At 38.5% G+C, this 12,725-nt stretch overlaps 1 protein-coding gene across 1 annotated transcript; it reads right to left on the bottom strand.

Annotated features, from left to right (window-relative positions):
- Positions 1-320: 320 nt before the first annotated feature.
- Positions 321-12,500, bottom strand: sfrp1a (secreted frizzled-related protein 1a). Its single transcript, XM_079251374.1, has 3 exons — positions 11,809-12,500; positions 9,003-9,083; positions 321-3,055 (listed from the first exon to the last, which is right to left on the bottom strand). The coding sequence occupies exons 1-3, from the start codon at positions 12,329-12,331 to the stop codon at positions 2,730-2,732; spliced, it is 930 nt and encodes a 309-aa protein (XP_079107500.1). The 5' UTR covers positions 12,332-12,500; the 3' UTR covers positions 321-2,729.
- Positions 12,501-12,725: the final 225 nt, after the last annotated feature.

The raw sequence follows: 12,725 nt of genomic DNA, 5'->3' as shown, positions 1-12,725 counted from the left end.
TATTAAATTTCCATCAAACTAACCCTATGTCAAAGCAAATGTACTGCATTTCACAGGCCTTAAACTATTACTTTTTAGCAACTGGTGTGGAACCAATGAGCTTTAACAGCCTGAGATTTTCATTTAGACCAATGGGATTTTTGCAGATCACCTCTTAATAGGACAATTTTTGGACTTAGGCCCTGCAGCTCTTTTGAAGGCAGCTGAAGTAATGATTAGAAAACAAAATCCACATCTGAGATATATTTTCCAATAGCAAAGCCATTACTGAAACCAGATGGGCAAAATATGAGTGTGCTTGATATTTCCTGGTTTTTAACAAGACTTTTTATTGACAGACTCATTTCATGTTTTTTGTTTATAAATGTTGTAGACATTACAGATTCCAGCTCATAAAAGCATTCCCAATAAAACATTAATCATTAAAATACTAAGCTTTATGTTTCTTGTGCTGGCGAGATAAAGACAGCCTCTGTTGAGAAATTTGGATGACCTGTACATTCTTGCGTTATTATCCATGGTTCAGATGAAATGTCAATGGAAAGTCATGCCTATTAAATGTGAAACCTTCATCCACTGGCAGAAACTTTGTGAAAACATTCTTTTTTCCTTGACAGCTGATCAGACAGAGTTGTCCTCAGGTTAAGAAAGCATAGTAGCTCACTATCAGCATCAATTTTTAATGAAGTATAACTTGGGATTATTATTTTTATGCTACATACCGAGACACCAACAGCCTGTGAAACTACAGTGGACCAGAATCTGAAGACACCAAAACATTGTTCAAGAGATGGGAGTTAAAAAAAACATGCCTATGTGAAAAGATCTTCTGGTGTAAAGATCTGGCAACGTTGTAGTTTATTTTCCGAAGGAGCGTGAAATTGTTAGTTTGAAGCAGCTCTGTTTGACAGAGCTGTCAAAGCAGAAGCTGGCTGTTTTGGCTGTTGTTACTCCACTTTGTTTTAACAATGTCACACATCCCGTGCAAAGACCAAAATGAGGGCTTACAGAGATAAAAGATTTGACAGTTGGATGGCAAGATAGTTTCAAGATGCCAGATTGAGGTACAGAGATAGCTTTTACTCCTACATAACCTGCTTCTAATGTTGAGAAAGAGGTTGTTTTTAGTTTTGTAGAGTCTACTCATTCACATCGCATGGTATTTTTAACAAACTGACAATTAGATGAGCAGAAACGAATTTTGAAAAGCAGGGCTCTGCCAAAATAAACACAGTAGCGGTTATTGGTAGATTAGGAAATGAACAAGCTGACTTTGCAGGATCAAACTCTCGGGCAAAGCAGTGATGGAGCTTTTAGGTTCCGCTACATGTTAATATGAAAACATCCATCCATCCAAGATCCTAACCGCTTAGTTCAATGAAGGGTCATGGGGAAGCTGGAGCCTATCCCAGCTATCTTTGGGCGAAAGGCAGGGTTCACCCTGAACAGGTTGCCAGGCCATCGCAGTAACAGGAAAACAAAACAATGTCAATAAAACCACAACAAAAGCCCCCAAAATGAGTTGAGCTTCCATGCAAACATCGACTTGTGTATCCAAAAGAATCAGGCACTGCTGTGAATTCATGAAATGATAAGTGACTCCAATTTGTTTTTCCATATTTATGTAAAATTAATATGTACATGTGAAAAGCAGCAATGAACCGCTGACATTCAAATCTAAAACAAGAGTGCTAAAAGAGGGACCAGAGACATTGCAGAGGAACAGACCTAAAGACATAGCCGACATAGACTTTTAAACATATATGACTACAAGGTGTACAATGTTACTGATGAATACTGATCCTTTCAAGCTTGATGTATAAAAACAGAATATTGGTTAAAATGTTGAGTCAGGATCAAGAAAAACTGCAGTGCAGGCCTGCAACTTGTATTGTGATGTGGTCTCTGATGTGTCTCTAAGATTGTAAAGTAAAGAAAGACGTGTTTAGGAATGCTAGTAGTGCCGTCTTTAATTTACCACAATCATGTCTGTCATATCTTCCACGTAGCTTTAAGAGCTTAACGTCAGTTACCTTATGAGTGATTTAGGGAATTTTATAAGATCAGAAAGATATTTTAATGGAGAACTGGGTATTTTCTTTTCTAGGAGCCTACTAGCACATTATCAATATGGATTAGCATAAAGCCTGTAAGCAGGGGAACAAGCTAGCTTTACCCTTTCCTAACAAAGGGGGGTAAAAACATGATACATTTTGGTTACATACATAAGAAGTAAGTAAACTTTTTTTTTTGTTTTTCTTTAACTTTTGAGCAGAGGAAAGCTTGTTTTTTTTTTCCTCCTTGCTCATCTTAACGCTGGGAAGCTAACAGTTTGCAGGCTAAGAACACAAATGTGTCAACCTTTTCTTCTCTGTCTCGATTTTTTCCCCCAATGTCCAACCTATCTTCTGACCTGTACAACAAAAGGAAGAGTGAGACAAACAGTCTACATTGCATGTGTATTAGTGGAAATGAATTCTGTGAAAAGGCCTTTTACTAAAGTTATTTAAGCTCAAGGTGGAAAAGGAAAACTTAACCCTATAAGTTGTAGCGTCATCACTCACCACATTCAACTAAAACTCAACACTCGACATTCCAAAGTATATCAGTAAATATATAAAGATATATAGATATATAAACAGAACATTAGAAAGCAAAGTTTGGGAATGCTTCTTGTGCAAGTTCACATGTAGGATGAGATGCGACCAGGAATTGGGCCGTAGGTTGAATTATTTGAAGACATTCTCAAACACAGGACATTTGTAGGTCTTGAGTTTTTTAATGGCCTTTTTGAACTCCTTGCTGGACTTGTCCCACTTGTGGATGCCTGTGAGCAGGTACTGCTTATCCGCCTTGCGACCCATGATTAGATACTGGTTTCCCAGGTTGTCTAGCTGCTGACAGGGGCAGTCTGCTCCATTCTTCAAGTACAACACAAGCTTCTTGGTGTCCTTTTTCTTAAGGTTTCCCGCCTTCAGCATCTTCTTCCTCTTCTGCGGGATCACCTTGCGGTCCATATTTTCTCGCTTTACCTCCTTGATCTTGGCTTTGAAAGCTGTGGTGGAGACACAGGAGAAAAATATGACTTCTTGTCCAAGATGTTTGGTAACAGTTCTGTGTGTATGCGGAGATGGCAACTCTAAAACCACCCCTTTATTACAGGGTATCAAGCCGTGACAAGTTTGTGTCATCTCTTCAAATACCAAGCATCATTCCCTTTTCATTATGAAGTACTTTTCCAACTCTATGTAAAATTGTTTAAACATGCATTTCTTCCACTTGACTCATGCCTAATGCCTTCTAATTGAGCGCATTCAAATTCACTGAATCAAACCATTCACAAGCCTGACAGCTTTACCAGCTACAGTGTCTCAGTTTATATTAGTGGAACAGACACTTAGACTCTTGCAGTTAAATAATCAGTTTGCTGTGTTGTGATCACTGTAAAGATGACTAGCAACAGAACAAACAGTTATTTCTCCGTAATGTTACACAGAGACCTTGAACTTACAGTCTAAATCACGATTAGCAGCTCTTTGTAAGTCTTTTTTTAAATCTCTTTCAGAATCAGATTGACTATAAAACCCCTGATCTTTCACTACACTCTGTTTAACCTTCTAATCTCACTGTTTCCCTCATTTACCCTGTCTGAAAGGGGGTGCACAAGTCAGACATTTGGTGCTTTCAGTATTTCCATTTACCCCTACTTGTTGTGTAAAGTCATTTTTCTGGAATAAGCAGATATAACATATGGTACAAAGACTCTTCATATGAGTTTACTGACAAAGGTGATGTTGGAATATAAAAAGAATATTAGTCTTTTGCAAGAAGAGTCAGGATGAAGATGGATCATTGTTCACGCCCCAGCAAAGTTTAGAACAGATAAAAGCTTTAACTTACTTTAAGCAGAATAAGATTCAGCATAACAACCTGAATTGGCTGAACGAAGCAGCTCCCTTGCCCTTTGTGCGTGCGCACATGGTAGGGATTAAGACTTTCACCCCCCGTCAAACGCGCTCTGTAAGGAGGCTTAGTGCTCTGAGGAATCAAAATGGGCAGCACTCATAATTAGTGAGTCATGACCAAGAAGGCCTGGCCCACACCTGAAAGGACTTCATCTTGATAAATCCTCCATCTGTGTTAATCTGGTGACGCTCTGAACTTTCTTTGCACCTTGTGTTGTTTAAAGTTCTAATCTCCTCAGAAGCAGCATACAACAGCAATCTGACATCAAATACTTACAATACTTTGCTTGTAGATGGAGAAACTCTCGTTTTTTTGGTTTAGAATATTTTCAAAATGTCCTAATATAGTACTTTATAAGCTATTTTTAATGTCATTGTCTCCAAGTATGTTTTGATTGTGTGCTTTTCCTAACTACAACTCCTAAACAAGACTGAAACAGATTAACAAGGTACAAAAATAGGTGAATGGATATTTCTCTCCCTTGTTCATATTATATTTTATACCTCTGCATTAAATATTGAGTGAATTTTGACACGATAGCATTAGAAAAGTAACTGAATGTAGTCTTTTTTTTTTTTTTTTAGATTAATTCATATTATACTTTATGCCTATGTTTAGTTCAACAGTTAAAATACACAATAATGTACAATGGCAGGTTTAGATGTAAAAAATCCCTTTTAGGATTAGAAAACTAAGCACAGTCAAAGAACACCCCATGGCATGATAAAGAGGACCCAATTTCCTGCACATTTACACAATAAGCAAAAGAGCATTTGCTTTCTTTTTCAATAAAAAGGAAGAAAGCACAAATTGTTGTTGTTTTTTTTAAAGATCTTATCCATACAATCCTTAGTGATTCTTTAGGTTAATCTGGAGGCACCAACGGGGTCCTGGTCATCTGATAGGTTACTGAGCTGGCTGATGGATTTATTTAATCACACATGATGTGATTTATTTAACTGATATAGGATCATAAGATACATGTGAGCAGTCAAAGATGATTTAAAGGACAAAAATGTATTATTTGTGTTGTATACAAACAAAAACAACAAAAAAGTCAAATAAACCAGTAAAGTCAGCTTCTCTGAGCTGTAAAACATGATTCCGAACATCTTACAATCAGCATTTATTATAGATTATTTGGAATAATTTGGATGAAAAGGAAAAAACTGGAAAATCCAATGTCAGTAGTAGCCCCCAAGTTCTGACCTACTTTCCACGGCAGGTTCAGATGAACCGACAGCTCCCACAGCATCGTAAACCCAGGAGGAGGGTATGTACTGCTCCCACCTCCCAATAATGGAAACACAACTGATCCGATAAGCTGCAGTGATCAATCCTCCAGTACAGAGCTGCCCTGTTTACCACATCAGCAAAGGGTGGGAGCAAATTGGCAACGACAACAAAGTGAGCCGGCTGAGGAGAGATTTTAATTGAAGGGGTGCTGGAGTTTTTGGGACAATGAGGTACCATGAAACCTTAAGCACAGGGATAAGATGCTGTGGGAACAAAGTGTTGAGTGGGATGAGCTGTACATCTGTTACCAGCCAAGTGCTGCAAATAGGATGCTCATGTATGAATTTGTTTTTTTAGGAATAAGAATCACAACGAGCCACTCCAGGAACATCAGGGAGTGCCTACATCCAAACACACTCGGCTAAGAAACTGTTACATGCTAAAAGGATCCCCCCCCCGCACCAGAACAACCCCACATCCAACAAGCTCAAGTTAAAAAGCTGGTTTGTGTCTACTTTTGCTGCTTTTGTTTAAAAAAAAGAATTTGCAAAGCACAGCAAAGAAAAAAAATGTACAAATTACTGGAGAATTTAGTAATCAGCAAACCAACAAAACTAGCAAAAGAACAGCTGAGAACAGTTCTTTTGCAGCTTCCAGAAAGCAAACTTTATGGTGAACAAAATCAAATTTACTGCCAGAGTGTAAATATTTTCACACAAATGGTCTGTGCAGATTAATAAAGATTCAGCAGAAGCCACTGATTCAGTCTTCAACCCTCGCCGTGGTTTTATATCCGAGTGTTCTAAAGAGAAGAACAAGACATCTATCTGTCCCATCTACATTTGTGGTCTTCTCCAAACAAAACAGACAGGCTTGTCTGCAACTTGGATATAAAACACAGGCTCTGAAAACATGCCATTACAAACCATCCACTTTCAGTCAAGTCAAAACAATAAAATGTAATCAGAATGATGGTCTTATCTGTAGTTGGTGGGATAAAACACATTATGATTAAAGCCAGGCATTTTTCCATCTGCATATTTTCTTTTTTTTTCCCAGGACAAGACACTAACTCTTGTTTGGCCCAAGCTGCTGTATGACATATTTATAGCTGCAGTTTTCTTTTTAGACCAAGACAGAATTATACTGGAAAAAGTAATGAACTAATTTATTTCTGCAGCCATGAGGCTGCTTTTTGTTTTTTCTTTTTTCTCCAGAATCAATTTCAATAATAAGGTAACACCAAAGTTTGATACATTCCAGAGGAGTTTATTTTTCTATAGGGTCAAACCTGCAACATAAACAGCACATCGTCTCATTTTCAGCCCAACAGTAAATCTATCTGTGTATCCTCACTTGTCAGCTGGTTAGGAGAATTATGACAAGCAAGCAAAACAACATTTGTCTTCATCCGAGATGAAACAAGCCAATAGTGGGCCCTTCTTGTTTTGGAAAACCAGGAATCAGACTGAAAAAGGCAAGTCCCAATACCACAACATAAACACCAAGGCAATTCCTTAAACAAATGTAACTTTAAACTTTTCCTGAGAACTGCTGGAGAGTCTGTTTCCAATGTGCATGTAGTCCATGTTTGCTCGACATGGCACCTGGAGTTCAGGCTGCCGCAAGTTTTGGTTCAGCTGACAAATAAAACATGAAAGCTGAACATCTTGCATCACATTATTCAGAGAATCCTCATAAGTGCAATTCAGCTGATGTTGGTTCATTTTTAAATGAACTCAGTGCTTTAAATGCCTTTCTTTTTTTTTTTTGTGCATGGGGCTTTGTATGATTTACAGCTGCGTTCTGCTTGTCATGTTTTCTACCACAAGCATTTTGGTGTGAAAGTACAAGCAGAGTGTCACTGACTTTTTTTGAGGTAATAACTATTAACCTGAAATTTTAAAACCTGCTGAGTTCCTTGCATAACATTCATAAATTTTTAAAGTGTCTCCATCAGCTTTATATGCTTTTTCCAGACTTGTTGAAAATGATTTAAAGTCAGTTTCACTTTGGGCTAATACCTCAAAATGGAGCTAATGATTCAGCATTTTTTTAAGTTTCTGTCAAATTTTTTTTTTTTTTTTTTTTTTAAACAAGCTATAATAAGAAAAAATATTTGGTCATTGTTCAATGGAAATGTTCAAACCATGAAATAATGATAAAACTATGAACATATTTAATTTTACTTTAATTTCTCTAGACCTGTTCTGTACTAAAAACTGCAATTTAACTTTCACTGGTTCTTGAGATATCAAGCTAACTTAACTCAAAGCTAACTTAACTCAAAGCTAACTTAACTCAAAGCTAACTTAACTCAACGTAAAGCCAAAATAATTGCAAGCTCACTTAACTTCATGCTAACTTAACTTTACATCAAACACTATCGTCCATTAGCTAAAGGAACAATAGTTTTATTGACCCTTTGCCTAAGTTAGCTTTTGTCAAATCTTGACTACAGCTTAGTGGTCTAATCCATCGCCTTAGCAGACATGTTCAATAAACTTCATAGAGTGCAAAACAAAGCAGCTTGTATTGTACTTGGTTGTGACATTAGAACAAATGTATTTAAAATGCATTAAGATTTAAAATGGTTAATGGTAAAAGACAGATTATTTTATTCACTACTGTACTTGTAAGAAATGTATCCACAGCAAAAATTCCACATGATCTATACAAAGAATTATGTTTCAGTTCTGAAACTCAGTTACAGCAAAAGACATGCTGTCGGGGGTCATTTTTCACTGCCAAAGACAGGTACTAACTTTTGTTTAAAAAAAAAAACAAAAAAAACGGTGATCTACAGAGCCATGTTGGCATGGAACCATCTTCCCAAACACTTTGAAATAGATATTCCTATAAAAAGAATAATATATTTTTTTTAGAAACAAATGTCTCTTAAATAGATGCATACAATATTGTCAGAAATATTTATAAAATAAATATTAATTATATAAATACCTTTGTAAAATGGGCCTTTTGCTAGCATTACATATATAAATTGAATATTTAACAATGGTATGTAATGGAATATATAAATATGCATTGTTTTGATTTATAGCAGAGCATGTAACAGGATTATATTTTATTTTGTTTTTAGTTTTTTTTTTTTCTATGATACATTTATATATATTTTTTGCTTGCTTATAATGGAAAATGTTCCGCATTTTATGAATAGCTAAGAATAGCTAAGTTTGCCCACTGACCACTGTGTTGGAAAAACATTCACAAATTTTTTTTCTCACATAATGTTTATTTGTTGAGCTCACATATTTTTATTTGTTTCTATGTTGGCATAAATTAAAACAATAGGACATGAAGTTCAACAGGAATTTTTAAATATCCTTTAAAATCTTGGGATTTTATGCAGATTTTTCACAAAAATGGCAGCATTAATGTGTTTACAAGCAAACAAGATGACTATGTAATCCCAATGAGGAGACTATGCATGTAATCAGATCTGTTCTTAATAAATTAGATTAATCATTATTACAAATTTTGCTTGACATTAAATAGATAAGTTCTTTATCTGCAGAGGAAACGCTATAAAAAACAGAAATTCAACCCAGACAACAAGCAAACATTCCACTTTACTACTGCTACATAAAGACTTTATATGACCCCAATAGTTGCACACCACCATCCCCTTCTTCATCAGGATGGATGATTTTTAAGATTTGTTTTGAAGGATAAGACTAATCAAACCATGCTTTTGATTTTCCATAGACATCGATGCATGCCAAAGTGTGTTTGACTAGTGTTGATTGTGTTATGTGAATGCTGAGACGATGCTTACTTACCGAACTCGCTGGCGCACATGTGCTCCAGCATGGTGTCTGTTTTCATTTCATTGTCACATGGAGGGCAGACGGCAGGGTACTCTGAGGAGAAAAAAAAAAAAAAAAGATATGGAAAAGGAAGAAAAAGAGGAATCAGCAAGAGATACCTAAATACATAATTTGGAAAGAAATCACAAGGAACTGGAAACAACAGAATTAAATCCTGCAAAGTGCATGCAAAGATCCTGTCTAGTGTCGGCCACCTTGTGTCTTGGGTTTCATGTTCGGATGACCTGACCTCACTGAGGAATGTCTTCAGCTTTTATAGCCGGCTGTAACTAAGAGTACCTCTTAACACTCTTCCTCGCCACTTCTCCACTTTTAAACCAATGCGTACAACAATATACAAACACTTTGAGATTTTAGAAGGAAGAAACCATTTCAATAGCCAACTAGAATGTTTTGGCATTTCAAGGAATTAAAGCTCCAAAGGGCAAACCAAGAAAGCTAAAATGTGTTTTTGACAAAAATCTAATTTAAAGCAATGAGTGCTTTACCAACATGATTGTTCCATTTTTTCCATAACAATACAAACAATCACTTCGTGCCAGACAGCTGAAGTTACTTTTCCAAACAAGAACTTGGGTCTTTTGTAATGATCACAGAGTTGCACCGCATTTAATCCTAAACAGTCGGCAAGATGTTGACCCAACATGGACCAGGATCGATTAAGTCAAGAAAGGCAGGAAAAGGGACTTTAATAAGTTTTCTTTCGATTGCCAGTTGTCCATTATGCATGTTTAACATAAACTCGTGAAAGTAACAGCAAAGTGTGAAGAGTTTGTGAAAACAGAGACTGTTTACTGTGTCACTGGATCTCTTTGCCTATTTAAGCCTGGTTCTCTTTTAAATCCATTCTCACCAGCCGTGGCCTGGTCAGCACAGGGACGTTGACCTCTATTAACATTCATTAACAGCCAAAGAGACTGGACTGCTTGTGTTTATCTTTACCAACCTCAAGAATGGATTTGAGGCTTTTCAGAATGATAGTGATAGTGGGAAACAAAACGTTGCTGCTAACAGCTCTGCTTCAGTGGGCCTGCGGGTAAACGCCGACTTTATTTATCACCAGTGCTGACAAATGATAGCAGGTGGCGTCTGGGGAGTGCAGAGCTCTGTGTGGTCCCCCTTTATCCTGGAAAGGAAATCTTTTTTAGAGGAACGGTCTTAGTAACACCCACACACTGTCTGGTCCCGCTCCAGAAACGGGGAGCTCTGTAATTGCTGGAAGATCCACAGTCCAACCAATTAATGTTGAGTGAAAACCTGTTAAAGAAATGTATTTACAGCTTTTGGATTGTAATATACGCAAATTTGACGACGTGATGATGGAAAGTGTCCTCGGTTTTATGGCTTCTCATCTCCGATGTACACCTCAGAGCTGCCGAACTCTTAATTCAGAAGCATTCTGAAAAAACCTAAGTTTTATTTCCCAAGAAAACTGTTATTTTTCTGCATTTTTAGAGCTACGTCTGGTATATTTTCAACTTGGCTCACAGGTGTCAGTGCTGGAAGACCATTTTTCTGGATTGAGTTCATGCATCCTTTTTACTTGTGCTACGTGAGGTGTCTGTTGTGTCAGGGGAGGCTGCCGGTTGGGGAGAAAGGGGGGAGGCATGTCCTTGGGAGCTGTGTTTAGAAACTGCCTCCAGACCAGTTTATGGTTCACATTATTCAGAGCATGTGTTTTCCAGAATTTCATCTTTCATCAGATTTAATGCATTTGTTAGGGAAAGGGAGTTAATGGATGCAGGTATCCATGTTTTTGCAGCTGGACCTCCTCCCAGCTTTTGTCCTCTGCCTCTGCAAACACCTTGAAATAAATGACTACCATGTGTCAAGAGCTTTTCCAACACTGCAACATCACTCCAACCAGCAAGTTCACATTCACATTAAACATTTATATAGCAGATTAGAGTATAAAAAATAAAAACTTGAGACTTTCAGTGGGAAAGGATGCACGCGTGTTAAAACAGGATCAGGTCTGAGCGTTCACAGCTGAATTTTTTTTTTTCCCCTTTCTTCCCCAAAAGGTTGTATTTGGTTTGTTAGTGATTGGATTTGCATCTGCAAACACAACTTTACCCCTGAAACAACATTCTCAAGCCCATTTCACTGCATGGGTGTCGACTTTTACACAGCGACAAAAGTGCTGTCTGTTTGGTTTTTTTAGTTAGTTGGTTAGTCAGAGTTAGGAACCAGTTTAAGTAATAAATCCTGAGATGGATCAATGTAGATGTCGTACTGTTTAACCCACGCTGCTGTTTCACAACCACGGTCAAAAGAAAGGAATGTGTGGAAAATTTCTAAAAAGAGATCAAAACTATGTTTACTTTTATTTTAAGTTATGTTATATTATAAGTTAGATGAATATTTTTAAGTTGCTTCAGAAGAGCAAAGGCTTTTTAATGTAGGCATTTAAACTTAAAGTAGAACAAAGCTTTCAGAGATCTTTTTTAAAACATTGTTCTTTAACCCAGTTCTTAGTTCTGAAGGAAACTCTATTTTCAGGATCAACAATTAAATGAACAGAAAACATGTGAAGCATATTTGATATGAAGCCTGTAAAATGAAGCTGTGATGAAAATAATTTTAAGCTCCACAAAACTATAACTGAGAAGTTTCTGCAGTTGAAAATGAGCACAAAAAAATCCATCACAGCTCGGACGGACTGATAATGTTTTATCTTATTTAACCCCCAGTTGCTAAGCCTGTGGGCAAACTGGTAAGTTTCATATAAAACTGGGAGTGGTGGGTGGGGGGGTACCTGTAGGCTTTGTGGCTTCTGTGGCATTGGGCTGCGACATGGCAATGCACACATCATCTTGGGGAAACTTGTCACAGGTGAGCATCTCCGGCCATGGAAAGCCGAACGCCTCCATGATGGGGGTGCAGCTGTCCCGCACCGCCTCGCACAGCCAGCGGCACGGGTAGATGGGACGCTCCAGGCACACGGGCGCAAAGAGCGAGCACAGGAAGACCTGCGTGCCCGGGTGGCAGTTCTTGTGCACCAGAGGAACCCAGCTGCTGGCCTGCTGCTTCACCTCGGCCACGGTCTCGTGCTCCAGCAGGTTGGGGAGCAACATCTGATTGTAGCCCACGTTGTGACAGAGCCGCAGGTCGTCCGGGATATCCATGCACTGTGGAGGCTTGCCGTAGCTGCGCCCGCCGTTGTACACATCCGACTTCCAGCCCAGGTACTCATACTCTGATGCCCTGCAGGCTGTCAGGAGCGCCGCTGTCACCGCCAGCCGGATCATCCTCCAGAAGGACGCAGAAGTAGACCTCATGTTTTCTCTTTACAATGAACAGCTGTGCGCCTCGGCACTCACTTCATGAAGAAATGCAAAGCAGCAGCGACGCAGAGATACTGAAGGATGAGGTGTCCTGTGGCTGCAGCCCCTCCGTGCTCCTCCGCTCTGCTGCGCTTCTGGCTTCTGACAAACTTTATGGAGGTGAAGCTCTCCGCATGTGGCGAGCCTGGAAACGGGAGAGGATTGTAAAAACCCGTTCCGGCCAATCAGAGCGCGCCTGCGCCTTTTGCCACTCTGCTGTCAGTCACAGTGCTGAATTACCCTGTGTGCACAAAACACCTCCTAAAGCTTCTTTTTACTCCCTACCTTACACTGGTTTCAGTACAAACCGATGATAAAGATGGTATGCAAAAACATTAAAGATGGATTC

The sequence above is a fragment of the Telmatherina bonti genome, assembly GCF_933228915.1.
Source record: "Telmatherina bonti genome assembly, chromosome: 13".
NCBI classification, from domain to species: domain Eukaryota; kingdom Metazoa; phylum Chordata; class Actinopteri; order Atheriniformes; family Telmatherinidae; genus Telmatherina; species Telmatherina bonti.
Note: the sequence above shows the minus strand (reverse complement) of the source record. Positions and strands in the feature narration are given on the sequence as shown.

Coding starts and splice junctions, on each gene's coding strand:
- sfrp1a (XM_079251374.1), bottom strand. CDS start 12,331: ATGAGGTCTACTTCTGCGTCCTTCTGGAGGATGATCCGGCTGGCGGTG. Junction 9,084..11,808: donor AGAAGCCACAAAGCCTACAG/GTACCCCCCCAC, acceptor TTTTCTCCTCAG/AGTACCCTGCCGTCTGCCCT. Junction 3,056..9,002: donor CATGTGCGCCAGCGAGTTCG/GTAAGTAAGCAT, acceptor TCTCCACCACAG/CTTTCAAAGCCAAGATCAAG.